Below are 26,164 nucleotides of genomic sequence, written 5' to 3' on the forward strand. Positions count from 1 at the left end.
ATTCTCTGGTCGAATGACTGATCTGGGAAGCAAACAAAATGCCTGCCGCAGTGATAATGGGTGAAAATTATGATAAACTTTTAGAGCAGTGCGAAACACAGGAACTTGAGGTAGTTATATAAGTATTTCTTCAAACTTGTATAATTTAAATGTATTTCGGTGTTCGCGAAGATAATCGCTTTGGTTTGTGTGTTGTAGCTAGCTAAGTTACCCATCCGGACCACACACACTAACTAATGTTAGGGAGCGAACACAACATGTCTCGCTAGCTAGCTACATCATACCATTAAATTGAACACCGCAGGAGCTGTGCGTGAAAGTAGCTAGTTACCCGGCCGTAATTAGCTAACTTCGCTAGTTCTGATGTTGCTAAAGTTATAGCTAACGTTAGTGCTTTTGCATCTGCTCCATTGTTTACGTTTGGTGTAGCTGGCTGCTAAGTTCACTAGCTAGCTAAGTAGTTATCCATCCACACACGTGAATGGATAATTGCACCGTTAGGTAGCGAACACAACACATCTAACTAGCTAGCTCATAACATGAAATTGACTAACGCGGCAATTAATCGAATGAGCTGTGCGTAAAGTACCTAGTACGTCAGTTGGCTAGTGCTTGCATTTGGTCCATCGTTTAACCGTAAGTTTTGTGTTGGTGGCCTACTCTTTGATGGTATGCACAGACACGGTTTTAAACAAAGGTTCTAAATGTATGCTACTCTTTGGTATATTAGTTACATAATTCAGACTAGTGGCTTTAAAGGCTACATTCTTAGCTTGGCACCTGAACATTAATGCCAGATGTCCACCAGATGCACATGTGTACCAAATGCACATGTGTACCAAATGGACATGCGTTTTGCCATATGTCTAGCCCGCATTTTCCTTACTTGATAAATGTGCTTCGCAAGGCTGCAGAACGGTTTGCATGGAGAAGATCATTTTCGCCCTGTTCGACCAAAGCTAATTATTAGAACAGATCAACGTTATTCTCCTATCTACCTACTGGTTTCATAGGCGGGCAGACCTACCCACAGCCTGGCGCATTATAACAATTAATCTAGTTTGTTTCTATTCTCCAGTCACTCATCTATAGCAACAAATCAAATTTTATTGGTCACATGCGCCGAATACAACAGGTGCAGACATTACAGTGAAATGCTTACTTACAGCCCTTAACCAACAGTGCATTTATTTTTAACAAAAAAAGTAAAAATAAAACAACAACAAAAGTGTTGAGAAAAAAAGAGCAGAAGTAAAATAAAATAACAGTAGGGAGGCTATATATACAGTGGGGTACCGGTGCAGAGTCAATGTGCGGGGGCACCGGCTAGTTGAGATAGTTGAAGTAATATGTACATGTGGGTAGAGTTAAAGTGACTATGCATAAATCATTAACAGAGTAGCAGCAGTGTAAAAAGGATGGGGTGGGGGGGCAGTGCAAATAGTCCGGGTAGCCATGATTAGCTGTTCAGGAGTCTTATGGCTTGTGGGTAGAAGCTGTTGAGAAGTCTTTTGGACCTAGACTTGGCACTCCGGTACCGCTTGCCGTGCGATAGCAGGGAGAACAGTCTATGACTAGGGTGGCTGGAGTCTTTGACAATTTTGAGGGCCTTCCTCTGACTCCGCCTGGTATAGAGGTCCTGGATGGCAGGAAGCTTGGCCCCAGTGATGTACTGGGCCGTACGCACTACCCTCTGTAGTGCCTTGCGGTCGGAGGCCAAGCAGTTGCCATACCAGGCGGTGATGCAACCAGTCAGGATGCTCTCGATGGTGCAGCTGTATAATTTTTTGAGGATCTGAGGACCCATGCCAAATCTTTTCAGTCTCCTGAGGGGGAATAGGCTTTGTCGTGCCCTCTTCACGACTGTCTTGGTGTGTTTGGACCATGATAGTTCGTTGGTTATGTGGACACCAAGGAACTTGAAGCTCTCAACCTGTTCCACTACAGCCCCGTCGATGAGAATGGGGGCGTGCTCAGTCCTCTTTTTTTTCCTGTAGTCCACAATCATCTCCTTTGTCTTGGTCACGTTGAGGGAGAGGTTGTTGTCCTGGCACCACACGGCCAGGTCTCTGACCTCCTCCCTATAGGCTGTCTCATCGTTGTCGGTGATCAGGCCTACCACTGTTGTGTCGTCGGCAAACTTAATGATGGTGTTGGAGTCGTGCCTGGCCATGCAGTCATGGGTGAACAGAGAGTACAGGAGGGGACTGAGCACGCACCCCTGAGGGGCCCCCGTGTTGAGGATCAGCGTGGCAGATGTGTTGTTACCTACCCTTACCACCTGGGGGCGGCCCGTCAGGAAGTCCAGGATCCAGTTGCAGAGGGAGGTGTTTAGTCCCAGGATCCTTAGCTTAGTGATGAGCTTAGAGGGCACTATGGTGTTGAATGCTGAGCTGTAGTCAATGAATAGCATTCTCACGTAGGTGTTCCTCTTGTCCAGGTGGGAAAGGGCAGTGTGGAGTGCAATAGAGATTGCAACATCTGTGGATCTGTTGGGGCGGTATGCAAATTGGAGTGGGTCTAGGGTTTCTGGGATAATGCTGTTGATGTGAGCCATGACCAGCCTTTCAAAGCACGTCATGGCTACAGACGTCAGTGCTACGGGTCGGTAGTCATTTAGGCAGGTTATCTTAGAGTCCTTGGGCACGGGGACTATGGTGGTCTGCTTGAAACATGTTGGTATTACAGACTCAGTCAGGGACATGTTGAAAATGTCAGTGAAGACACTTGCCAGTTGGTCAGCACATGCTCGGAGTACACGTCCTGGTAATCCGTCTGGCCCTGCGGCCTTGTGAATGTTGAACTGCTTAAAAGTCTTACTCACATCGGCTACGGAGAGCGTGATCACATAGTCATCCGGAACAGCTGGTGCTCTCATGCATGCTTCAGTGTTGCTTGCCTCGAAGCGAGCATAGAAGTGGTTTAGCTCGTCTGGTAGGCTTGTGTCACTGGGCAGCTCGCGGCTGTGCTTCCCTTTGTAGTCTGTAATAGTTTTCAAGCCCTGCCACATCCGACGAGCGTCAGAGCCAGTGTAGTACGATTCAATCTTAGCCCTGGATTGACTCTTTGCCTGTTTGATGGTTCGTCGGAGGGCATAGCGGGATTTCTTATAAGCGTCCGGGTTAGAGTCCCGTTCCTTGAAAGCGGCAGCTCTACCCTTTAGCTCAGTGCGGATGTTTCCTGTAATCCATGGCTTCTGGTTGTTCCCATATAGAGTACTGATTTCAAATCACTAGGTCGTCCTGCATGATGGAATGCAAAATTATGCTCAGAACAGTTCTGTGCATATTCATTTTGCAAGCCATTCTGTTAGCTGGTTTCGGGAAAACTAGCCAACAGGGCGCACTACCCAAATGTAGTAATGATGAATTGTCCCAATGTCATTCTTACCTGAGACAAATTTCCAGTCATTCAGCCGGTATCTTCTCATCTCTAACTACACAATAGTCATAATTTGGCCTCTGTATGGTTCCACCCCTGCCATGGGAACTTTTACAAACTTCAGTTTCTACCACCGCATGGTAATGCAACGCACAAGTTGAAAATATTGAACGCATGCGGTACACAGAAAGCACCGCAGCCTAGTGCGGCATCCTAAACATAGCGTTGCGGACTGCTCCATTGACAATTAATGACTTACGCCAGAACGCAAAGAGTTTGACGCATCTGGTGGACATGAAGCTTAACACGCATCGCTTGCGGGACGGTTTTGGAACCCTAAGGACCTTATATCATATCTGCGAGAAATCATTTTTTAAAAACATGTCACTGAAATATATCGTTGGCTGCAACTGTTAAAACCGGTTAAAACAATGTACAGTAAGTGTATTTTGCATTTGTGAAATGTTTGATGTGATATGAAAAGTAGAGGGATTTAATTCTAGAACCGTACCGCAGTTGAGAATCGATTCAGGATTAGATGGAATATTTGGCTGTTTTGACTTCCAGAGCCAATTCGCCTTTAAACAGAACATGTAAGGAGTAACGTAGGCTCCTTTAGTCCATTATTGGGCTAACCTAAGTCATGAGTGTGCTACCAAGTTTGGAACTTTATGAGTCATTAGCTAGAATGGTCTGACCATAGACATCGTCTAATTCATGCTTTTCTTATTGCCAGGCTCCAGGTGGCATTGCTACCCCTCAAGTGTATGCCCAGCTGTTGGCGCTCTATCTACTGCACAATGACATGCAAGTCAGGCTATGCCTTTCTTAAAGCCCTTCTAAAGATAAGGTTTTCTGCCCACTGAGACATGACTGGAATTAATTGTCAGATGACTTTTACTATTTTTACAGGAATAATGCAAGGTACCTGTGGAAGCGAATTCCTCAAGCCATTAAAACGGTGAGAAGGGTTAGAATTTCTCATACTTAGCTGTAAATGTTTGTAAATGTCTTAGTGTCAAAAGCATATTTTTGTTAGTAGGGATGCAAATTTCGGTCAATTTTCCTGCGACTAACTGACCCCCATTAACCGGTCAACAAACAGATTTTTTTCTCCAAACAGTCAAATGACTGACCAAAATATAATGCATGCACACAAGGAAGACATTTTTCATCAAGAGTTTAATGGAAACATGCAACAATAGCAAGGCTATTGTTTTACAGTTGAAAGGCTATAGCCTATTATTGAACATGCAAATTCTGTAATGAAGCAGTTAATAAATCCTCATTTTCAAACATTTTCCAAAATGCAATTAACAGGAAAACACTGTTCTAAACAGTGCACCAAATGTGAGTGGTTCCATATGTGACTGAGATGAACATCTCAATCATAGAAAGAGGGTAATCTAATAGCAACAACTAGGATGGGTTGCTAATATGACTAGGATTTTGCCTTTGGCTTCTGGACAATGAAGGAAAGTTGATATGAAAACCAATGGCATGAAGTCTTTATAAAATAATTACCTCCAAGTTGAAGCAAGTAAAGACATGCCTCATTATTTTAACCAAAATAAAACTTTCAGGTTTCAAACAATTATACTGCCTCAAGCTCACATTGCAAAGTGGTGGGTGACGCGATGATAGCCTGCCTATTGTTGACTAGCCTATGTACTTGAATGGGAGGCACGCTTTAATTAGTTGAGTTGAGTTTGAGAAATTAAAATGGTAGCTCTTAATTGTGGCCATCAAAAACAGTTAACAAGCAATTGCATTTAGAATTGTTATTTGTTGCGCAATGACTGGGCTTATAAAAGCACGCACTTCACTCCAGCTGTTTAATGAGCTGCTCTCGCGCTGTCTGACAGGCCAGGGGTAGGCAACCCTGGTCCTGGAGTGTTGCAGGAAGACCAGGTGTGTTGAATTTAGGCAATCACTGAACTGATCAGTTAGCTCAGTTGGTCAGGTGTGGTGCCTAGTTGAAACAAATTCCTGCAGTACCTGCATCACTCAAGGAACAGGGTGATGGGCCATTCCGCTCCTGAAACTAGGCTTTATGCTGTGCAGGTGTGGTAAGATACATGACAACTAATGAATATACACGCGTGCCAATTTAATTCCACTAAATTATGCAATTTAACCTATAGACTGATAAGCATGACCGATCAAATGTATTTTCAGCAGCTAACCGATTAACGGTTATCTGTTAACATCCCTAGTTGTTAGGCAAACATGAGTTAAAGCTATACTGGGAACCCTGTAACTATTGAATAGGTACTCATTGTATAATTTCCCACGTTGAAAATTATGGTAGAAAAGTGGGACCTGCCCTGCACGCTGAATTAATTCAACACATGAGAATGAGTGTGTCCAATGTGTCACTAGCAACAAGACTCCTAGCCTGCATTTCTCTCAGTATAGTCTAGGCCCCAATGTATGGTAATGTTGGTGAAGTGGGTTGAAACATGTGGTGTGTGCAGGCAAACCTAGAGCTGACGGCCGTGTGGGCCGTGGGTCAGCGTATATGGCAGCGAGACTTCCCAGGGATCTACTTGGCCATCGCAGCTCACCAGTGGTCTGAGAACATCCTGCCAGTCATGGAGGCCCTGCGAGGTACTGTCATGTCCGTGCACTTTTCTGTGACCAATTGCACACACCTGACCTGAATGATGGCTTTCATTTAAAACACACCCTACACACATATGTGGCTCAACATGCATTTCTAACACAATGTGACTGATCACATGGTTTTGTGACTGTGTTTCCAGGTTGTCAAATTTAACATTAGTCCTGCAGAGGATCTAAGAATATGCATGCTGTTTTGTTTGTGTATGTCTTCTGGTGAGAAAAATATTTGTTTTTGACACATTCTGGTGACTCTGTTACTGGATGTTATTGAATAGGCTCCAGAGAGTAATGCTACACATTAAGTGATTGATTGACTGCAGACTTGTTTGAGGCTCACTGTATTGACCTGTTGAGACTGACTTAACTCTTGCTTAGGCTTGGTCTCTCACTAACTTACTGTATTCATAGCCTAAACCTGAGGCTAGACAAGAAGAAATACACTGGATAAGGATAGATTTGTAAGATGTTTAGCGGTTCACACAATTTGCAGCTCCATGTTTTTCATGTTAGAATTTGCTTTGGACAATTTGTAGCAGGATGAAATAAAATATGTTCGGTAGTTGATGTAAGAATGGACACTAAACATGTATTCTTACTTACATTATGAAAAGAGTGGCCCCACACTATTGTTATGTAGCACATTTTGCAATGTCTTTCACATTGAAGTCTGCTGCCTATTGAGGGTTCTTGATGATCAAAAGAGGGCGCCACTTGCATCCTACATAGGCCTACATTGTATCCCAGCTGTGAAGTGTTAATGGAGGGCAAACATAAATACAACAATTGGAGCTTAAAGCTGGAATCATGAATGGTGAAACTGCCATGTCCATTTGATCTATAAGAACAACAAAGAAGTTACTGCAAACAACAAACAGTTTCCCCCCCCCCTCATTGCACACGCGACAGCAGCATATGTATATTTACGATGTGTGACGCTCCCCAGCTCTGCTTCGTCAACAAAACAATAACGGCCGTGGGGCGGACAGTGGAGCTGTTTCCCCATACTGCGGATTCTATCTTTAAAAGCTTTTGTAATACCTCATTGAAAATTAATAGGCTATTTGTCCACTCACAAATTGTCCCATTGTAGCACAGCATGATATGATACAGTTTGCCTTGTTTAATCTAGCCCTCTAAACCATAAGCAGCATCACACCATTTAGCCTACCACAATTGTTCAAAACAGATCATTTTTCTTGATTCTCAAAATGACAGTAGTCAATATAGATAACGAGTATATTACAAAGGTATTGTCACAAGGTTATGAAATGGACCGATAAGATGGTGTCTTCTTAAATCACACTAAAATATCCATCAGTAAGCTCATGCCTCTGCAGATAAGATAATGTCATATGGAAACCATATGGAAACACCTATGACCTTCACTGCTCACACCACTAACTTTTGGAACCTGGTAGGCCCACACATGAAGTCACTCATGCGGGCAAGGTTAAGAATTGCTCATCCCTGGTGCTCACTGTTCTTTATTTTGATAATTTTTCAACATCATGGAATGTGCTACACATTCACAGAAGAGTTACTCAAGACATCTTAATTTCCATGATCTGGGGTTTAACCTATAGCTGACCTCTCGTGTAATATAATGGCAATCAATCCAAAGAAATTTCACTGGGAGCGATTTTATCCAGCTTGATTTGTTGGGACAGTTTATCGAGTAAGATGTTGGATTCAAAACACTATTCAGTGGGCATATGTAGAAGGGGCAAAAAACTTTTGCCTATTTATAGGATGATGCAATGCATGTCATGAGCATTAAACATCAAACAGTAGGTTTGGGGGTCTACCACAGAGGTTCTTGTTGTGAATGCTTGCTAAGAGTTTTATTTAATCCACTGAAGTGCTCTGATATGACCAGAGTCGATAAGTAGGCTACACCAGCGAGAAAGGTGGTCAGCTTTATGAAGCCTAGGCTGGCTTTGTCGTAATACTCCTGGAAAACCAGCTTGTGGTAAACAGTCAGGGTTGTGTTGATGTGACAGGGCATGTTGTTTACCCTTAAGGAAACCTCCCTCAGGTGCGACTGCTCCGGGACAGTCACATGGGGTCCTTTATCCCTGCTGAATGTACCCCTGGCCCTGGCAGATTTCTGTCACTGCGGGAGTGGACCTGGCTCCTTGTGTAACATATGACACATGCAGCAGCCAGTGGGTGGGGGCCATTTTCTCCGAAAAGAGCCTGGCAAACAAGCAGGGAGGAATGTGTTCCCTGGTTGGTGGGAGAGATCGGGTGTCGCTGGCTGTGAAATGCTGGTATAAAGGACAGGGCTGCTATTCCCCAGTCAGAACAGATGTCAGCACTTCAGCAGACTCTGAAGCAGCTACCAAAGAGAGAGGCTCAGCCCCCATCCTCTAGTTACTGGCCTATAGGAGAAGAAGCAGTCATCCAAGACCCACTGTGAAGTTTGAGAAGGCTCTGTCGAAAAAGAGACTCAGCTTTTCTAGCCCAACATCAAGGAGAAGCCTATTTCAGCATGGATGTCCAGAGAACAGGCTCGGTGGTGCGTCCACCCAGCCCCATGGAGAGCCTGGAGAAGCAGCTGAGCTGCCCCATCTGCCTGGAAATGTTCACTAAGCCCGTGGTCATCCTGCCCTGCCAGCACAACCTGTGCCGTGGCTGTGCCAGTGACCTCTACGACTCACGCAATCCCTACCGCTTCTCGGGCGGCGTCTTCCGCTGCCCCACCTGCCGCTTCGAGGTGGTCCTGGACCGCCACGGCGTGCACGGCCTTCAACGCAACCTGCTGGTGGAGAACATAATCGACATCTACAAGCAACAGCAGGAGGGCGGCGGGGGTAGTGGCAGCAGAGACAGCACAGAGACTACATTGAAGCCCAAGGATTCTAAGGAACCCATGTGCCAGGAGCACGAGGAGGAGAAGATCAACATCTACTGCGTGACCTGCCAGACACCCACCTGTTCCATGTGCAAGGTGTTTGGCCAGCACAAGGACTGTGAAGTGTCCCCGCTGGCCAGTGTCTACCAGGTGCAGAAGGGCGAGCTCAGCAACGCCATCGATGCCCTGGTGGCTGGCAATGGGCGCCTTCAGGCCCTACTCAACCAGATGGAGGACGCCTGCCGGGCGGTGCAGGACAACGCACAGCGCGCCAAGCAAAGTCTGGGCGAGCGCTTCGACCTGCTTTACGCCGTGCTGGAGGAGCGTAAGGGCATTCTGCTAGAACAGATCGGCAAGGAGCAGGACGAGAAGGTGACAGCGTTAAGGGCGCTTGCCCAGCGCTATGGCGAGCGACTGCAGGCAGGCTCAGAGCTGACTGACACTGCAGTACAGGCCCTGGAGCAGAGCGGTGCTGCAGAGTTCCTGCTGGCTTCCAAGGGCCTGATTACACAGACCAAGGACACCGCCAAGAGCTCCCTGGGCGAGGAGAGGCCCGAGCCGGGCTTCGAGAAGATGGACCACTTCACACTATCCACGGAGCATGTGGAGGTCGTCCTGGCCAAGATGGACTTTGGAATGGTCGACGATGACGAGTTTGAGGATGCGGAAGGGGACGAAGAGGAGGAGTGATGGAACTTGAAAATATACGAACTGAACAAATGAACAAACTATTTACTACTTCTGAAGGTTATTTTAACCTGAATGTTCATGGCAGAGACTCTAGTTTCAATGTTTCAGAGATATTAAGAGAATTTAGGAGTAAGGAAGAAGTTGGTTGCTTCAGAATGTTTTCGTAAGGAGTTGATTGAAGTGGATATACAATGGCTTAACACAGTTTTGAGTGCAATATTTAGGTTTTTGTACTCTTAAAAACTTTGCCATTTTGTAAACTATAGCGTTTTTTATACTTTTGTATTTCCATATCAGATTTATTCTGACCTATTTCTTATGTACTTTAGGTTGAATATCCTCTGATTGTTTACACTTGAAGACTTTATCATGTGTACAGATTGCGATGGGAATAGAGTTTTGATTTGTGATTTCTCATCTGCATCTAGAATGCCTGTGGTTGTATCAAACGGATAAATGCTTGAATTGATTGCGTGCCCTCAACTGGCAGCAGAATATTTCAACAGATCTGTTTTCGTCGCAACCTGAAATAAAGGGTGCTTCAAATTACTCTAGCAGATTTATCTTTGTTTTTATCAGATTCCGATTATTTCAAGATTGCCCTTCATTCCTCCTTTATTCAAGGTACAGAGAAACACACATGCATACCTAGCAAATCAGTTTGAAGTTCAAAACAAAATGGTTTTGCAAGAGAACAATAATGTGGGAGTTGTCCCAGTATGTTGTTGCTCTCACTTGGCATGTACCAGCATTTAAAAATAAAAGCCCTTGCTAAGTCCTCAGTGGCAAGCCTTTGCTGGTGAAGATTGGGGTGCTATTTTTAAAAGGTAAGATGGTGATAAATGACAGAGGCCCTGCAATAGAGTGTCAGTGAAGGTCAGGTGGGGGTCCTATTTCTCCTCTATTAAGTACCATCCCCCTCCTGTCATAGACCGACTTGCTCAGCAACTACCAACTCCTTTCTGAAGAGCTGCAGGGGAGGCATTTGGAGGGGGCCGGCCCACATGACGAGTCATCTTTGGATAGTACCCTGTCAGTCAGCTGGTTCAATGGCTTCTGCCATCTGTTCTTATAGTCCCCAAATTCCTTTAGAATTGGTTGTAATATTTTATCCAGGGATTTTGGTGGGAATTCAATTATTACGTTTATTGTCAAAATTCACTTTTTTCTTAGAATGCACTCGTATACATTTTCTAATGGTATTAGAAAATCAAAAAATATGTTAAAATACAGAAAAGTGTCTAATTTGCATAAATAAAATTGTTTTCCTCCCATCTACACACAATACCCATAATGACAAAGTGAAAACATGTTAGTATTTTTTTGTGCTAATTTATAAAAAATGTAATACAGAAATACGCTCTCATTTACATAAGTATTCACACCCCTGAGTCAATACTTTGTAGAACCACCTTTGGCAGTGATTACACCTGTTTGTCTTTCTGGGTATGTCTCTTAAGAGCTTTTCTACACCTGAATTGTGCAGCATTTGCCCATTTTATTATTTTCAAGATTCTTCAAGCGCTGTCAAATTGTTTGATCATTGCTAGACAACCATTTTCAGGTCTTGCCATAGATTTTCAAATAGATTTAAGTAAACTAACTCGCCTGTGTTTAGCTCCATTTGGTTTATTTGTTTTATCCTGAAAAACTCCAGTCCTTAATGATTACAAGCATACCCATAACATGATGCAGCCACCACTATGCTTGAAAATATGGAGAGTGGTACTCAGTAATGTGTTGTATTGAATTTGCCCCAAACATACCACTTTTTGTATTCAGGACAAAAAGTAAATTGCTTTGCCACATTTCTTGCAGTATTACTTTTAGTGCCTTGTTGCAAACAGGATGCATGTTTTGAAATATGTTTTATTCTGTACAGGCTTTCTTCTTTTCACTCTGTCAATTAGGTTAGTATTGTGGAATAACTACAATGTTGTTGATCCATCCTCAGTTTTCTCCTGTCACAACCATTAAACTCTAACTGTTTAAAAGTCACCATTGGCCTCATGGTGAAATTCCTGAGTGGTTTCCTTCCTCTCCGGCAACTAAGTTAGGAAGGATGCCTGTATCTTTGTAGTGACTGGGTGTATTGATACACCATGCAAAGGGATATTCACGTCTGCTTTTTTGTTTTACCCATGTACCAATGGGTGCCCTTTGCAAGGCATTGGAAAACCTCCTTGGTCTTTGTGGTTGACTGAGGGACCATACAGATAATTGTATGTGTGAGGTACAGAGATGAGGTACTCATAATAAAAAATCATGTGAAACACAATTATTGCACACAGTGAGTCCATGCAACTTTTTATGTGACTTGTTAAGCACATTTTTACTTCTGAACTTATTTAGGCTTGCCATAACAAAGGGGTTGAATACTTATTAACTCAAGACATTTCAGCTTTACATTTTTAAGTAATTAGTAAATATGTCTAAACATCATTCCACTTTGACATTATGGGGTATTGTGTGTAGGCCAGTGCCCAAAAAGAAGAAAAAAAATCCAGAAAATCACAGTGTAGGATTTTTAATGAATTTATTTGCAAATTATAGTGGAAAATAAGTATTTGGTCAATAACAAAAGTTTCTCAATACTTTGTTATATACCCTTTGTTGGCAATGACACAGGTCAAACGTTTTCTGTAAGTTTTCACACACTGTTGCTGGTATTTTGTCCCATTCCTCCATGCAGATCTCCTCTAGAGCAGTGATGTTTTGGGGCTGTTGCTGGGCAACACGGACTTTCAACTCCCTCCAAAGATTTTCTATGGGGTTGAGATCTGGAGACTGGCAAGGCCACTCCAGGTCCTTGAAATGCTTCTTACGAAGCCACTCCTTCGTTGCCGGGGCAGTGTGTTTGGGATCATTGTCATGCTGAAAGACCCAGCCACGTTTCATCTTCAATGCCCTTGCTGATGGAAGGAGGTTTTCACTCAAATCTCACGATACATGGCCCCATTCATTCTTTCCTTTACACGGATCAGTCGTCCTGGTCCCTTAGCAGAAAAACAGCCACAAAGCATGATGTTTCCACCCCCATGCTTCACAGTAGGTATGGTGTTCTTTGGATGCAACTCAGCATTCTTTGTCCTCCAAACACGACGAGTTGAGTTTTTACCAAAAAGTTCTATTTTGGTTTCATCTGACCATATGACATTCTCCCAATCCTCTTCTGGATCATCCAAATGCACTCTAGCAAACATCAGACGGGCCTGGACATGTACTGGCTTAAGCAGGGGGACACGTCTGGCACTGCAGGATTTGAGTCCCTGGCGGCGTAGTACGTTACTGATGGTAGGCTTTGTTACTTTGGTCCCAGCTCTCTGCAGGTCATTCACTAGGCCCCCCTGTGTGGTTCTGGGATTTTTGCTCACCGTTCTTGTGATCATTTTGACCCCACAGGGTGAGATCTTGCGTGGAGCCCCAGATCGAGGGAGATTATCAGTGGTCTTGTATGTCTTCCATTTCCTAATAATTGCTCCCACAGTTGATTTCTTCAAACCAAGCTGCTTACCTATTGCAGATTCAGTCTTCCCAGCCTGGTGCAGGTCTACAATTTTGTTTCTGGTGTCCTTTGACAGCTCTTTGGTCTTGGCCATAGTGGAGTTTGGAGTGTGACTGTTTGAGGTTGTGGACAGGTGTATTTTATACTGATAACAAGTTCAAACAGGTGCCATTAATACAGGTAACGAGTGGAGGACAGAGGAGCCTCTTAAAAAAGAAGTTACAGGTCTGTGAGAGCCAGAACTCTTGCTTGTTTGTAGGTGACCAAATACTTATTTTCCACCATAATTTGCAAATAAATTCATTAAAAATCCTACAATGTGATTTTCTGGATTTTTTTCTTCTCAATTTGTCTGTCATAGTTGACGTGTACCTATGATGAAAATTACAGGCCTCTCATCTTTTTAAGTGGGAGAACTTGCACAATTGGTGGCTGACTAAATACTTTTTTTCCTTACTGTATGTCATGCAATAAAATGCAAAATAATTACTTAATCATACAATGTGATTTTCTGGATTTTTGTTTTAGATTCTGTCTCTCACAGTTGAAGTGTACCTATGATAAAACATTACAGACCTCTACAGGCAGTGTATCAAATACTTGTTCTCCACACTGTATCTATACATGCTTTACGTTGTTTGTGAGATCAGACATACAGTGCCTTGCAAAAGTATTCATCCCCCTTGCTGTTTTTTCCTATTTTGTTGCATTACAACCTGTAATTTAAATGGATTTTTATTTGAATTTCATGTAATGGACATACACAAAATAGTCCAAATTGGTGAAGTGAAATTAACAAAAATAACTTGTTTCAAAAAATTCTAAAAAATGAATAACGGAAAAGTGGTGCGTGCATATGTATTCATCCCCTTTGCTATGAAGCCCCCAAATAAGATCTGGTGCAACCAATTACCTTCAGAAGTCACATAATTAGTTAAAGTCCACCTGTGCGCAATCTAAGTGTCACATGATCTCAGTGTATATATACACCTGCTCTGAAAGGCCCCAGAGTCTGCAACACAACTAAGCAAGGGGCACCACCAAGCAAGCGGCACCATGAAGACCAAGGAGCTCTACAAACAGGTCAGGGACAAAGTTGTGGAGAAGTACAGATCAGAGTTGGGTTATAAAACAAATATAAAAAAATATGAACATCGCACTGAGCACCATTAAAAAAAAAAATCCATTATTAAAAAATGGAAATAATATGGCACCACAACAAACCCGCCCACCAAAACTCACCGACCAGGCAAGGAGGGCATTCATCAGAGCGGCAACAGAGACCAAAGATAACCTTGAAGGAGCTGCAATGCTCCACAGCGGAGATTGGAGTATCTGTCCATAGGACCACTTTAAGCCGTACACTCCACAGAGCTGGGCTTTACGGAAGAGTGGCCAGAAAAAAGCTATTGCTTAAAGAAAAAAATAAGCAAACACGTTTGGTGTTTGCCAAAAGGCATGTGGGAGACTCCCCAAACATATGGAAGAAGGTACTCTGGTCAGTTGAGACTAAAATTGAGCTTTTTGGCCATCAAGGAAAACAATATGTCTGGCGCAAACCCAACACCTCTCATCACCCCGAGAACACCATCCCCACAGTGAAGCATGGTGGTGGCAGCATCATGCTGTGGGGATGTTTTTGATCGGCAGGGACTGGGAAACTGGTCAGAATTGAAGGAATGATGGATAGAGCTAAATACAGGGATATTCTTGAGGGAAACCTGTTTCAGTCTTCCAGAGATTTCAGACTGGGACGGAGGTTCACCTTCCAGCAGGACAATGACCCTAAGCATACTGTTATAGCAACACTCAAGTGGTTTAAGGGGAAACATTTAAATGTCTTGGAATTGCCTAGTCAAAGCCCAGACCTGAATCCAATTGAGAATCTGTGGTATGACTTAAATATTGCTGTACACCAGTGGAACCCATCTAACTTGAAAGAGCTGGAGCAGTTTTGCCTTGAAGAATGGGCAAAAATCCCAGTGGCCAGATGTGCCAAGTTTATAGAGACATACCCCAAGAGACTTGCAACTGTAATTGCTGCAAAAGGTGACTTTACATAGTATTGACTTTGGGGGGGGTGAATAGTTATGCACGCTCAAGTTTTCTGTTTTTTTGTATTTATTGTTTTACGCAAAAAAAATATTTTGCATCTTCAAAGTGGTAGGCATGTTGTGTAAATCAAATGATACAACCCCCCCCCCCCCCTCCCCCCACCAAAATCAATTTTAATTCCAGGTTGTAAGGCAACAAAATAGCAAGCCACTGTATCACTATAATCCGAGTGTTCATTTTCCGAGGTAGCATTCAATTCAGCGCATCTCATTTCTAAACATTTCAACTATAAATATTTTTTACACCCAGCTAAATAAGGTTATGCGTTAAATCACTGACAAAGCTTTAGCGTTCTTATAGATTCAACATAAAGACAATATATTCCATTGAGTCCATTTCAGCCATTAACGGAGTGTGTTTGACCTTACAAACATTTCCATGGTCATAACATTAACGGGGAAAAACGAGAGGCACAAGCAAGAGTATGAAAGAGGCGCAAGAGTAAAATGAACTCAATCAATCGAGCGAGATTTAAGTGACATGGATTTTACACCCCTCAAACACAGGAAATACAGTGCATTCGGAAAGTATTCAGACCCCTTGACTTTTTCCGCATTTTGTTACGTTACAGCCTTATTCTAAAATAGATTAAATAAAACAATTTCTTCAATCTACACACAATAACCCATAATGACAAAGCAAAAACAGATTTTTTTTATTTTTTTGCTAATTTATAATAAAAAATAAACGTATGTACATAAGTATTCAGACCCTTTGCTATGAGACTCGAAATTGAGTTCAGGTGCATCCTGTGCATCCTTGAGATGTTTCTACCACTTGATTGGAGTCCACCTGTGGTGAATTCAATTGATTGGACATGATTTGGAAAGGCACACACCTCTCTATATAAGGTCCCACATGTCAGAGCAAAAACCAAGGCATGAGGTCGAAGGAATTGTCCGTAGAGCTCCAAGACAGGATTGTGTCGAGGCACAGATCTGGGTAAGGGTACCAAAAAATGTCTGCAGCATTGAAGGTCCCTGAAAACACAGTGGGCTCCATCATTCTTAAATGGAAGAAGTTTGGAACCACCAAGACTCGAGCTGGCTGCCCGGCCAAACTGAGCAATCGGGGGAGAAGGGCTTTGGTGAGGGAGGTGACCAAGAACCTGATGATCACTCTGACTGAGCTCCAGAGTTCCTCTGTGGAGATAGGAGAACCTTCCAGAAGGACAACCATCTCTGCAGCACCACCAATCAGGCCTTTATGGTAGAGTGGCCAGACGGAAGCCACTCCTCAGTAAAAGGCACATGACAGCCCGCTTGGAGTTTGCAAAAGGCACCTAAAGACTCTCAGACCATGAGGAACAAGATTCTCTGGTCTGATGAAACCAAGATTGGACTCTTTGGCCTGAATGCCAAGCATCACGTCTGGAGGAAACCTGGCACCATCCCTACAGTGAATCATGGTGGTGGCAGCATCATGCTGTGGGGATGTTTTTCAGCAGCAGGGACTGGGAGACTAGTCAGCATCGAGGGAAAGATGAACGGAGCACTGTACAGAGAGATCCTTGATGAAAACCTGCTCCAGAGCGCTCAGAACCTCAGACTGGGGCGAATGTTTGCCTTCCAACAGGACAACGACCCTAAGCACACAGCCAAAACATCGCAGGAGTGGCTTCGGGACAAGTCTCGGAATGTCCTTGAGTGGCCCAGTCAGAGCCTGGACTTGAACCCGATAGCTGTGCAGCGACGCTCCCCATCCAACCTGACAGAACTTGAGAGGATCTGCAGAGAAGAATGGGAGAAACTCCCCAAATACAGGTGTGCCAAGCTTGTAGCGTCATACCCAAGAAGACTCGAGGCTGTAATCGCTGACAAAGGCGCTTCAACAAAGTACTGAGTAACGGGTCTGAAAACGTATGTAAATGTAAAATTTAAGTTTTGTATTTTTTATAAATTTTCAAAAGTTTCTAAGAACCTATTTTTGCTTTGTCATTATGGGGTATTGTGTGTAGATTGAGGGGAAAAACACATTTAATCAGTTTTAGAATAAGGCTGTAATGTAACAGTGGAAAAGGTCAAGGGGTCTGAATACTTTACGAATGCACTGTAGATGGCTGAAAAAGATAGATCCTCAGGTGGGTGGGGCATTCGCCTTGCTCATGATACATGTTGGGCATTTTGTAGGTCTACTTTAAAAGGCAGGACGAGTCAACACACTTCAGATATATTACTCGGGCACACCAGTTGATAATGCTCTGGCTCTCAATTGTGTTATACAGTAGGCTGCATAATGGGGTTGGAAGGATATTGGTTGAGTTTCCTTCATTTTATTCTGGGCCAATGCCATGGGTGTTGTCTTTCTCATTTATTTTTGCTCAGCTGTAGTACTCAGAAGAACAATGTGTTTATTTGGAAGAGGCGTGACAACAAACACACATACACACACACACTACAGCTTAGTCCTAGTTGGCCAGTTTCACAAGTACTCTTACGGCTCTCTTGCATCATGCCTTCAGATTCCATTGTAAAGTTGTTTTCATTCTCACCTTAACAAGTGCCTGTAGGTAAAACCCAATGTGGCATTTGTTCAGAAAATTAAGTAACATTGATAACAGGAAGCTCTTTGGGGAGAAGAAAGTGGGAAAAACCCTGGACAGGCACTGCGCCCGCCCTCACAGCTGTCTCCACTTGTCCCAGTTATGTTTCTGCCGGTAACACTGTTACGAATGGGGGGTTGTTGGTACACAGACTGTTGCTAGGCTATAAATTGCTCCACTACAGCCCCTTCGATGAGAATGGAGGCGTGCTCGGTCCTCTTATTTTTCCTGTAGTCCACAATTATCTCCTTTGTCTTGATCACGTTGAGGGAGAGGTTGTTATCCTGGCACCACACGGCCAGGTCTCTGACCTCCTCCCTATAGGCTGTCTCATCGTTGTCGGTGATCAGGCCTACCACTGTTGTGTCGTCGGCAAACTTAATGATGGTGTTGGAGTCGTGCCTGGCCATGCAGTCATGGGTGAACAGGGAGTACAGGAGGGGACTAAGCACGCACCCCTGAGGGGCCCTCGTGTTGAGGATCAGCGTAGCAGATGTGTTGTTACCTACCCTTACCACCTAGGGGCGGCCCGTCAGGAAGTCCAGGATCCAGTTGCAGAGGGAGATGTTTAGTCCCAGGGTCCTTAGCTTAGTGATGAGCTTTGAGGGCAATATGGTGTTGAACGCTGTGCTGTAGTCAATGAATATAATTATCATGTAGGTGTTCCTTTTGTCCAGGTGGGAAAGGGCAGTGTGGATCTGTTGGGGCGGTATGCAAATTGGGGTGGGGATGTAGGGTTTCTGGGATAATGGTGTTGTGAGACATGACCAGCCTTTCAAAGCACTTCATGGCTACAGATGTCAGTGGTCATTTAGGCAGGTTACCTTAGTGTTCTTGGGCAAAGGGACTATGGTGGTCTGCTTGAAACATGTTGGTATTGCAGACTCAGTCATGGACAGGTTGAAAATGTCAGTGAAGACACTTGCCAGTTGGTCGGCGCATGCTCGGAGTACACGTCCTTGTAATCCGTGGCCCTGCGGCCTTGTGAATGTTGACCTGTTTAAAGGTCTTACTCACATCGGCTACGGAGAGCGTGATCACACAGTTTTCCGGAACAGCTGATGCTCTCATGCATGCTTCAGTGTTGCTTGCCTCGAAGCGAGCATAGAAGTAATTTAGCTCGTCTTGCATGCTTGTGTCACTGGGCAGCTCGTGACTGTAATAGTTTGCAAGCCCTGCCAAATCCGACGAGCGTCGGAGCTGGTGTAGTACTGTATTGACGCTTTGCGTGTTTGATGGTTTGTCGGAGGGCATAGTAGGATTTTGTGTAAGCGTCCGGGTTAGAGTTCCGTGCTAGCAAAACAGTCCTGTAGCTTAGCATCTGCGTCATCTGACCACTTCTTTATTGAGCGAGTCACTTGTTCTTCCTGCTTTAGTTTTTGCTTGTAAGCAGGAATCAGGAGGATAGAGTTATGGTCAGATTTGCCAAATATAGGACGAGGGAGAGCTTTGAACGCATCTCTGTGTGTGGAGTAAAGGTGGTCTAGAGTTTTTTTGTTTTTGTTTCTCTGGTTGCACGTTTAACATGCTGGTAGAACGGATTTAAGTTTCCCTGCATTAAAGTCCCCGGCCTGTAGGAGCGCCACCTCTGGATGAGCGTTTCCCTTTTTGCTTATGGCCTTATACAGCTCATTGAGTGCCAGCATCAGTTTGTGGTGGTAAACAGACAGCTACGAAAAATATAGATAAACTCTCTTGGTAAATAGTGTGGTCTACAGCTTATCATGAGATACTCTACCTCAGGTGAGCAATACCTCGAGACTTTCTTAATATTAGATTTTGTGCACCAGCTGTTGTTTACAAATATACACAGACCGCCACCCCTTGTCTTACCGGAGGCAGCTGTTCTATCTTGCCGATGCAGCGTATATCCCACCAGCTGTCGTCGTTCAGCCACGACTCATAAAACACAAGATATTACAGGTTTTAATGTCCCGTTGGTAGGATATCCGTGATCTTAGTTTGTCTATTTTTTTATCCAATGATTGTACGTTGGCTAATAGGACAGATGGTAGAGGCAGATTACGCACTCGCCGTCAGATCCTTGCAAGGCACCCCGACCTACATCCCCATTATCTCCGTCTCTTTCTCATGCGAATGACGGGGATTTGGGCTTTTGTCAGGTGTTTGAAAAAAATTATTAGTTTCCGACTCGTTAAAGATTTTTTGGGGGTCCAGTACAAGGAGAGTAATCGCTGTCCTGATATCCAGAAGCTCTTTTCGGTCATAAGCGACGGTGACAGAAACATTATGTACAAAATAAGTTACAAATAACGCGAAAAAACACACACAATAGCACAATTGGTTAGGAGCCCATAAAACGGCAGCCATCTCCTTCGGCGCCATTGACCCCATAAGCAGCATTTGACCCACTCTTGACTCATGACAAAATCATACTCTGACCTTGTTTTGTGCTATACTTTTCCTTACCTCCGCCTTGCACTGTAGGCCTATTTTACTTGCTATTTCTCAATCCAAGTATAGCCAAATTGTTATTAGCACTGCTACATGAGTAGTACAATAACATTACTTTTTGACCATGGGGCAGGACTCCACGTTGTGCAGTTTAAATTAGGCATTATATTTTTTCGCATGTTTGAAAGACCGAAAGTGTCTCTCTCTTAAATGCAAACATCTCACGTGTGTACCCATCTTTACTCCCACAGAGACCACTCGTAGGAGGGCGTATGGCCTGGTGGCCCAGGCGTACACCTCCATCATGGCAGAAGACTTTGCTGCCTTTGTGGGCTACTCCGTGGAGGAAGCCGTGAAGGGTAAGCAGTTGCCATGCAAAAAACCTAATCTATGCTCACTACCATCTGGCTACCGGATCAATAACACAGTCGAATACCATCGTTTTGTATATCCCTAATCTCTTCATGTGACTTCAAGTTTAAACCGGTAAATAGGGTCTCTAACTTTTCCCTTTTCCTCTCTCTCCGCTTATTTTGTCCTCCTTTTCTCCACACAACCCTCCTCTCTCTTTTCTCCCTTTCCCTTTCTCCCTCCCACAGGGGTGGTGAGCCAGGGTTGGCAGGCGGACCCTGCCAGCAGGATGGTGATGCCCCAAAAGCCAGGTAGGTGGAGCTGTTGCCCTTCTCTTTTCTCCCGTCAATAGGCTGTTTGTCATGCCTGAGCCTCTTTTCCCGACTTTGCCCAATCACGCCCTCTTCCGGGGCTGATAGCTCTTTCCACCAGACTGTCATTCTCCCATACGCTCCATTTAACCATATGCCGTGTGTGAGAGCACTGGGTCCAGAGCTGTGAATTATGGGGTCATTCATAACTGGCTTAGGCGCTGACTCCACTCCTCCTCACCGCCCTTACTTTCCCCTCATCTCTGTCCTTCTCGTGTATTCGTGGGCTCTCATAGCTTTTTCTCCGCACATTTTCACCCCCATATTACTGTTCTGTTTCCTTTGGCTGGCCTACCTCTGAGACATTCTGTCCCTGTGTAACTGGGAAAAAACAGGTCCCAAGAAAGAGCAACATCAGATATCCCTCTTATTATTTCTCACACATCATGCTTTCCTTCTTCCCCCCCACTCGTGTTCTCTTTCATCCCCTTCGTAACCATCGAAGCGCTCGCTCGTTGTTCGCTCCTTGTCCTCCTCCCTTCCCTCCTCTTCCCCCTCCCCTCAACTCACATCACCTCATCCGCCCTTCTTTTCCCTCCAATCCTAACTGTTGACAAGCCCAGTGGGTGGCTTGTTGATCAGTCTTGTACGAGACGTATTTATTTATGGAAACATTTTGCGGGCTGTGTCTGGGGCAGTGTAACAGCCCCTCTCTCTCTAATCAGCAGACTGTCATGCTGAGCATCTGTGGCACATACAGTACCAGTCAAAAGTTCGGACACACCTTCTCATTCAGGGTTTTTCTTAATTTTTACTGTTTTCTACATTGTAGAATAGTAGTGAAGACATAAAAACTATGAAATAACATATATGGAATCATGTAGTAACCAAAAAAGTGTTAAACAAATCAAAATATATTTTATATTTGAGATTCTTCAAAGTAGCCACCCTTTGCCTTGATGACAGCTTTGCACACTCTTGGCATTCTCTCAACCAGCTTCATGAGGTAGTCACCTGGAATGCATTTCAATTAACAGGTGTGCCTTGTTAAAAGTTAATTTGTGGAATTTATTTCCTCCTTAATGCGTTTCAGCCAATCAGTTGTGTTGTGAGAAGGTAGGGTTGGTATAAAGACGATAGCCCTATTTGGTAAAAGACCAAGTCCATATTATGGCAAGAACAGTTCAAATAAGCAAAGAGAAATGACAGTCCATCATTACTTTAAGACATGAAGGTCAGTCAATCCATACAATTTCAAGAACTTTGAAAGTTTCTTCAAGTGCAGTCGCAAAAACCATCAAGCGCTATGATGAAACTGGCTCTCATGAGGACCGCCACAGGAATGGAAGACCCAGAATTACCTCTGCTGCAGAGGATAAGTTCATTAGAGTTACCAGCCTCTGACATTGCAGCCCAAATACAGTGGGGGAAAAAAAGTATTTAGTCAGCCACCGATTGTGCAAGTTCTCCCACTTAAAAAGATGAGGCCTGTAGTTTTCATCATAGGTACACGTCAACTATGACAGACAAATTGAGATTTTTTTTCTCCAGAAAATCACATTGTAGGATTTTTTATGAATTTATTTGCAAATTATGGTGGAAAATAAGTATTTGGTCACCTACAAACAAGCAAGATTTCAGGCTCTCACAGACCTGTAACAACTTCTTTAAGAGGCTCCTCTGTCCTCCACTCGTTACCTGTATTAATGGCACCTGTTTGAACTTATCAGTATAAAAGACACCTGTCCACAACCTCAAACAGTCACACTCCAAACTCCACTATGGCCAAGACCAAAGAGCTGTCAACGGACACCAGAAACAAAATTGTAGACCTGCACCAGGTTGGGAAGACTGAATCTGCAATAGGTAAGCAGCCTGGTTTGAAGAAATCAACTGTGGGAGCAATTATTAGGAAATGGAAGACATACAAGACCACTGATAATCTCCCTCGATCTGGGGCTCCACGCAAGATCTCACCCCGTGGGGTCAAAATGATCACAAGAACGGTGAGCAAAAATCCCAGAACCACACGGGGGGACCTAGTGAATGACCTGCAGAGAGCTGGGACCAAAGTAACAAAGCCTACCATCAGTAACACACTACGCCGCCAGGGACTCAAATCCTGCAGTGCCAGACGTGTCCCCCTGCTTAAGCCAGTACATGTCCAGGCCCGTCTGATGTTTGTTAGAGTGCATTTGGATGATCCAGAAGAGGATTGGGAGAATGTCATATGGTCAGATGAAACCAAAATAGAACTTTTTGGTAAAAACTCAACTCGTTGTGTTTGGAGGACAAAGAATGCTGAGTTGCATCCAAAGAACACCATACCTACTGTGGAGCATGGGGGTGGAAACATCATGCTTTGGGGCTGTTTTTCTGCAAAGGGACCAGGACGACTGATCCGTGTAAAGGAAAGAATGAATGGGGCCATGTATCGTGAGATTTTGAGTGAAAACCTCCTTCCATCAGCAAGGGCATTGAAGATGAAACGTGGCTGGGTCTTTTCAGCATGACAATGATCCCAAACACACCGCCCGGGCAACGAAGGAGTGGCTTCGTAAGAAGCATTTCAAGGTCCTGGAGTGGCCTAGCCAGTCTCCAGATCTCAACCCCATAGAAAATCTTTGGAGGGAGTTGAAAGTCTGTGTTGCCCAGCGACAGCCCCAAAGCATCACTGCTCTAGAGGAGATCTGCATGGAGGAATGGGCCAAAATACCAGCAACAGTGTGTGAAAACCTTGTGAAGACTTACAGAAAACGTTTGACCTGTGTCATTGCCAACAAAGGGTATATAACAAAGTATTGAGAAACTTTTGTTATTGACCAAATACTTATTTTCCACCATAATTTGCAAATAAATTCATTAAAAATCCTACTATGTGATTTTCTGGATTTCTTTTTCTCATTTTGTCTGTCATAGTTGACGTGTACCTATGATGAAAACTACAGGCCTCATCTTTTTAAGTGGGAGAACTTGCACAATTGGTGGCTGACTAAATACTTTTTTCCCCCACTGTAAGTCTGCAAATGCGATGATGCATGGAATGTTTTATTATACAGTTGCATTGTTATGGTGAAAATTAGCTCCCCCAAAAATCACGCACCGCCTAGGCTAGTGATTTTGCTTTTCGTTACTCGTCTTGTTGGCTGAGGAAATGTAAATGTCGACAGTTATTCTAACATCTACAAAGTGCACGGTCAGTAAGACACAAGTCATTGCATCCTCGACTTACATGTTCTGTTGAGACTAATTCACTATAATCTAAATGTGATTTCTGTCATTCTGATCACCGTGGGTGAATGCCATAATCAGGTTACGCACCCAATGCATAGCCCTATGGTTCCAGTAAATTTAGAAAATGTCTGGTAAATGCTGCTGGTCAAATGTCCTGCACCACATTTTCATAACGGAAACCCTGACACACACACAGATGGAGGATGCTACATGGTAGAAGACTTGGCTCTATGAGGAATCCCTCTCTTACTCACTCTCTCTCTCTCGCTCTCTCTCTCTCTCTCAACAGATCCTCCCCCTGTCTCGCTGGTTCCAAACGAGCAGCAGCTGGCCAGACTCACTGACTACGTGGCTTTCCTTGAGAACTGATACATTTCCTTCAGCCCTGTTTGTCTTCTGTGAGGAGGACACCAGAACGCCCCTCTTCCCGAGCTTAGATGGACACACACGCAGGACCTCAAACTGACCCCCCTTGTGCATGATTGTGGTCATGTCTCTGCAAGCTAGGCACCATGTTTTCACAAAGATGGGCCTCGGACTTACGATACAGTTTCTACGCCCACTAACTCAGTTTTGGGGTATTCCTTAGTAAATTACTGTGACTTCCCAATTCATTATGTTTTATATTATTTTGCACTTTATTGTGATTGCCTAGTCCATTTGAACTTGCACATTCTGAAAGTATACTGAACAAAAATATAAACGCAACATGTAAAGTATTGGTCCCATGTTTCATGAGCTAAAATAAAGATCCCGGAAATATTCCATACGCACAAAAAGCTTATTTCTCTCAAATATGGTGCACAAATTTGTTTACATCCCTGTTAGTGAGCATTTCTCCTTTGCCAAGATAATCCATCCACCTGACAGGTATGGCATATCCAGAAGCTGATTAAACAGCATTGTCTTTACACAGGTGCACCTTATGCTGGGGACAATAAAAGGCCACTCTAAAATGTGCCATTTTGTCACGCAATGCCACAGATGTCTCAAGTTTTGAGGGAGCGTGCAATTGGCATGCTGGACTGCAGGAATGTCCACCATAGCTGTTGCCAAATAATTGAATGGTAATTTCTCTACCACAAGCTGCCTCCACCTTAGTTTTAGAGAATTTGTCCAACTGGCCTCACAACTGCAGACCACTTGTAACCACGCCTGCCCAGGACCTCCACATCCGGCTTTTTCACCTGCGGGATTGTCTGAGACCAGCCACCCGGACAGGTGATGAAACGGATAAGTATTTCTGTCTGTAATAAAAACTCATTTTGATTGGCTTGGCCTGGCTCCCCAGTGGCTGGGGCTATATTCCCTCCCAGGCCCACCCATGGCTGCGCCCCCTGCGCAGTCGTGAAATCCGTAGATTAGGGCCCAATTTATTTATTTAAATTGACTGATTTCCCTATATGAACTGTAACTCAGTATAATCTTTTGAAATTGTTGTTTATATTTTTGTTCAGTATAGTATTTGAGTATGCACCTCATAGCTACATGCATTTATATGGTTTCTCAAAAGAGTGGAGTGAACCTGATCATAGTAAGACACTGCACTGCGTTTTACACAGTACCAAATATATAAATCGACCTATTTATGTAGAGTACCTGAGCACTTAAAAGTTGTCCCTCAATATACATTCTTCAGGTAAGAGATGACTCGTCAGGCTATTTAGAAAATGTAGGCCCTTCTCTCCAACAACACCCTTCCATCTATAGGCTTTGCTTTTGAATTACTGTTTGTGTTTTGACTCGTGAATAAATGGTATGGTTTGTTTCTAATTCTGAACTTGGTGGTTTTTGGGGGGGAAGTCCCTGCAAACAAAAAAGGTGACTAGTGTTGTCTGTGAGAGCCACGAGAAATGTGGCCTAGACAACATAGCATAGATGTCCCTCCCTCCCCATAACAATCCTTTTGGTGAATCTGGCAACCATCGGCTCTATGAAATACTATAAGAGTGGTGTTTTTTTCAATCCTCTTCAAAAGAATGAGGAGCAGAGAAACTTGAAACCCCTATAAAAGTAATTAGAAAACGCTGCTCTAGTCTCCATAGACACATTTAGAAGTGCTTTTTTCCTGTTGATTGTATCAAATTAAATCAAGCTTTATTTATGCAGCACATTTCAGACATGGAATGCAATGCAATGTG

The 26,164-nt window shown here is 43.8% G+C and overlaps 2 protein-coding genes across 2 annotated transcripts; both read left to right on the forward strand.

The window, feature by feature from the left end:
- Window positions 1-25,791, forward strand: LOC311130042 (COP9 signalosome complex subunit 8). The gene is made up of 7 exons (XM_084162661.1): window positions 1-110; window positions 4,118-4,188; window positions 4,294-4,342; window positions 5,859-5,991; window positions 20,379-20,486; window positions 20,727-20,789; window positions 24,313-25,791. The coding sequence occupies exons 1-7, from the start codon at window positions 39-41 to the stop codon at window positions 24,390-24,392; spliced, it is 576 nt and encodes a 191-aa protein (XP_084018787.1). The 5' UTR covers window positions 1-38; the 3' UTR covers window positions 24,393-25,791.
- LOC311130041 (E3 ubiquitin-protein ligase TRIM63-like) lies at window positions 8,498-9,550 on the forward strand (the record flags this gene model as incomplete). The annotated part of the gene is made up of 1 exon (XM_084162660.1): window positions 8,498-9,550. The coding sequence occupies one exon, from the start codon at window positions 8,498-8,500 to the stop codon at window positions 9,548-9,550; it is 1,053 nt and encodes a 350-aa protein (XP_084018786.1).
- Window positions 25,792-26,164: the final 373 nt, after the last annotated feature.

The sequence above is a fragment of the Coregonus lavaretus genome (assembly GCF_964263955.1).
Source record: "Coregonus lavaretus genome assembly, chromosome: 5".
Classification (NCBI taxonomy): domain Eukaryota; kingdom Metazoa; phylum Chordata; class Actinopteri; order Salmoniformes; family Salmonidae; genus Coregonus; species Coregonus lavaretus.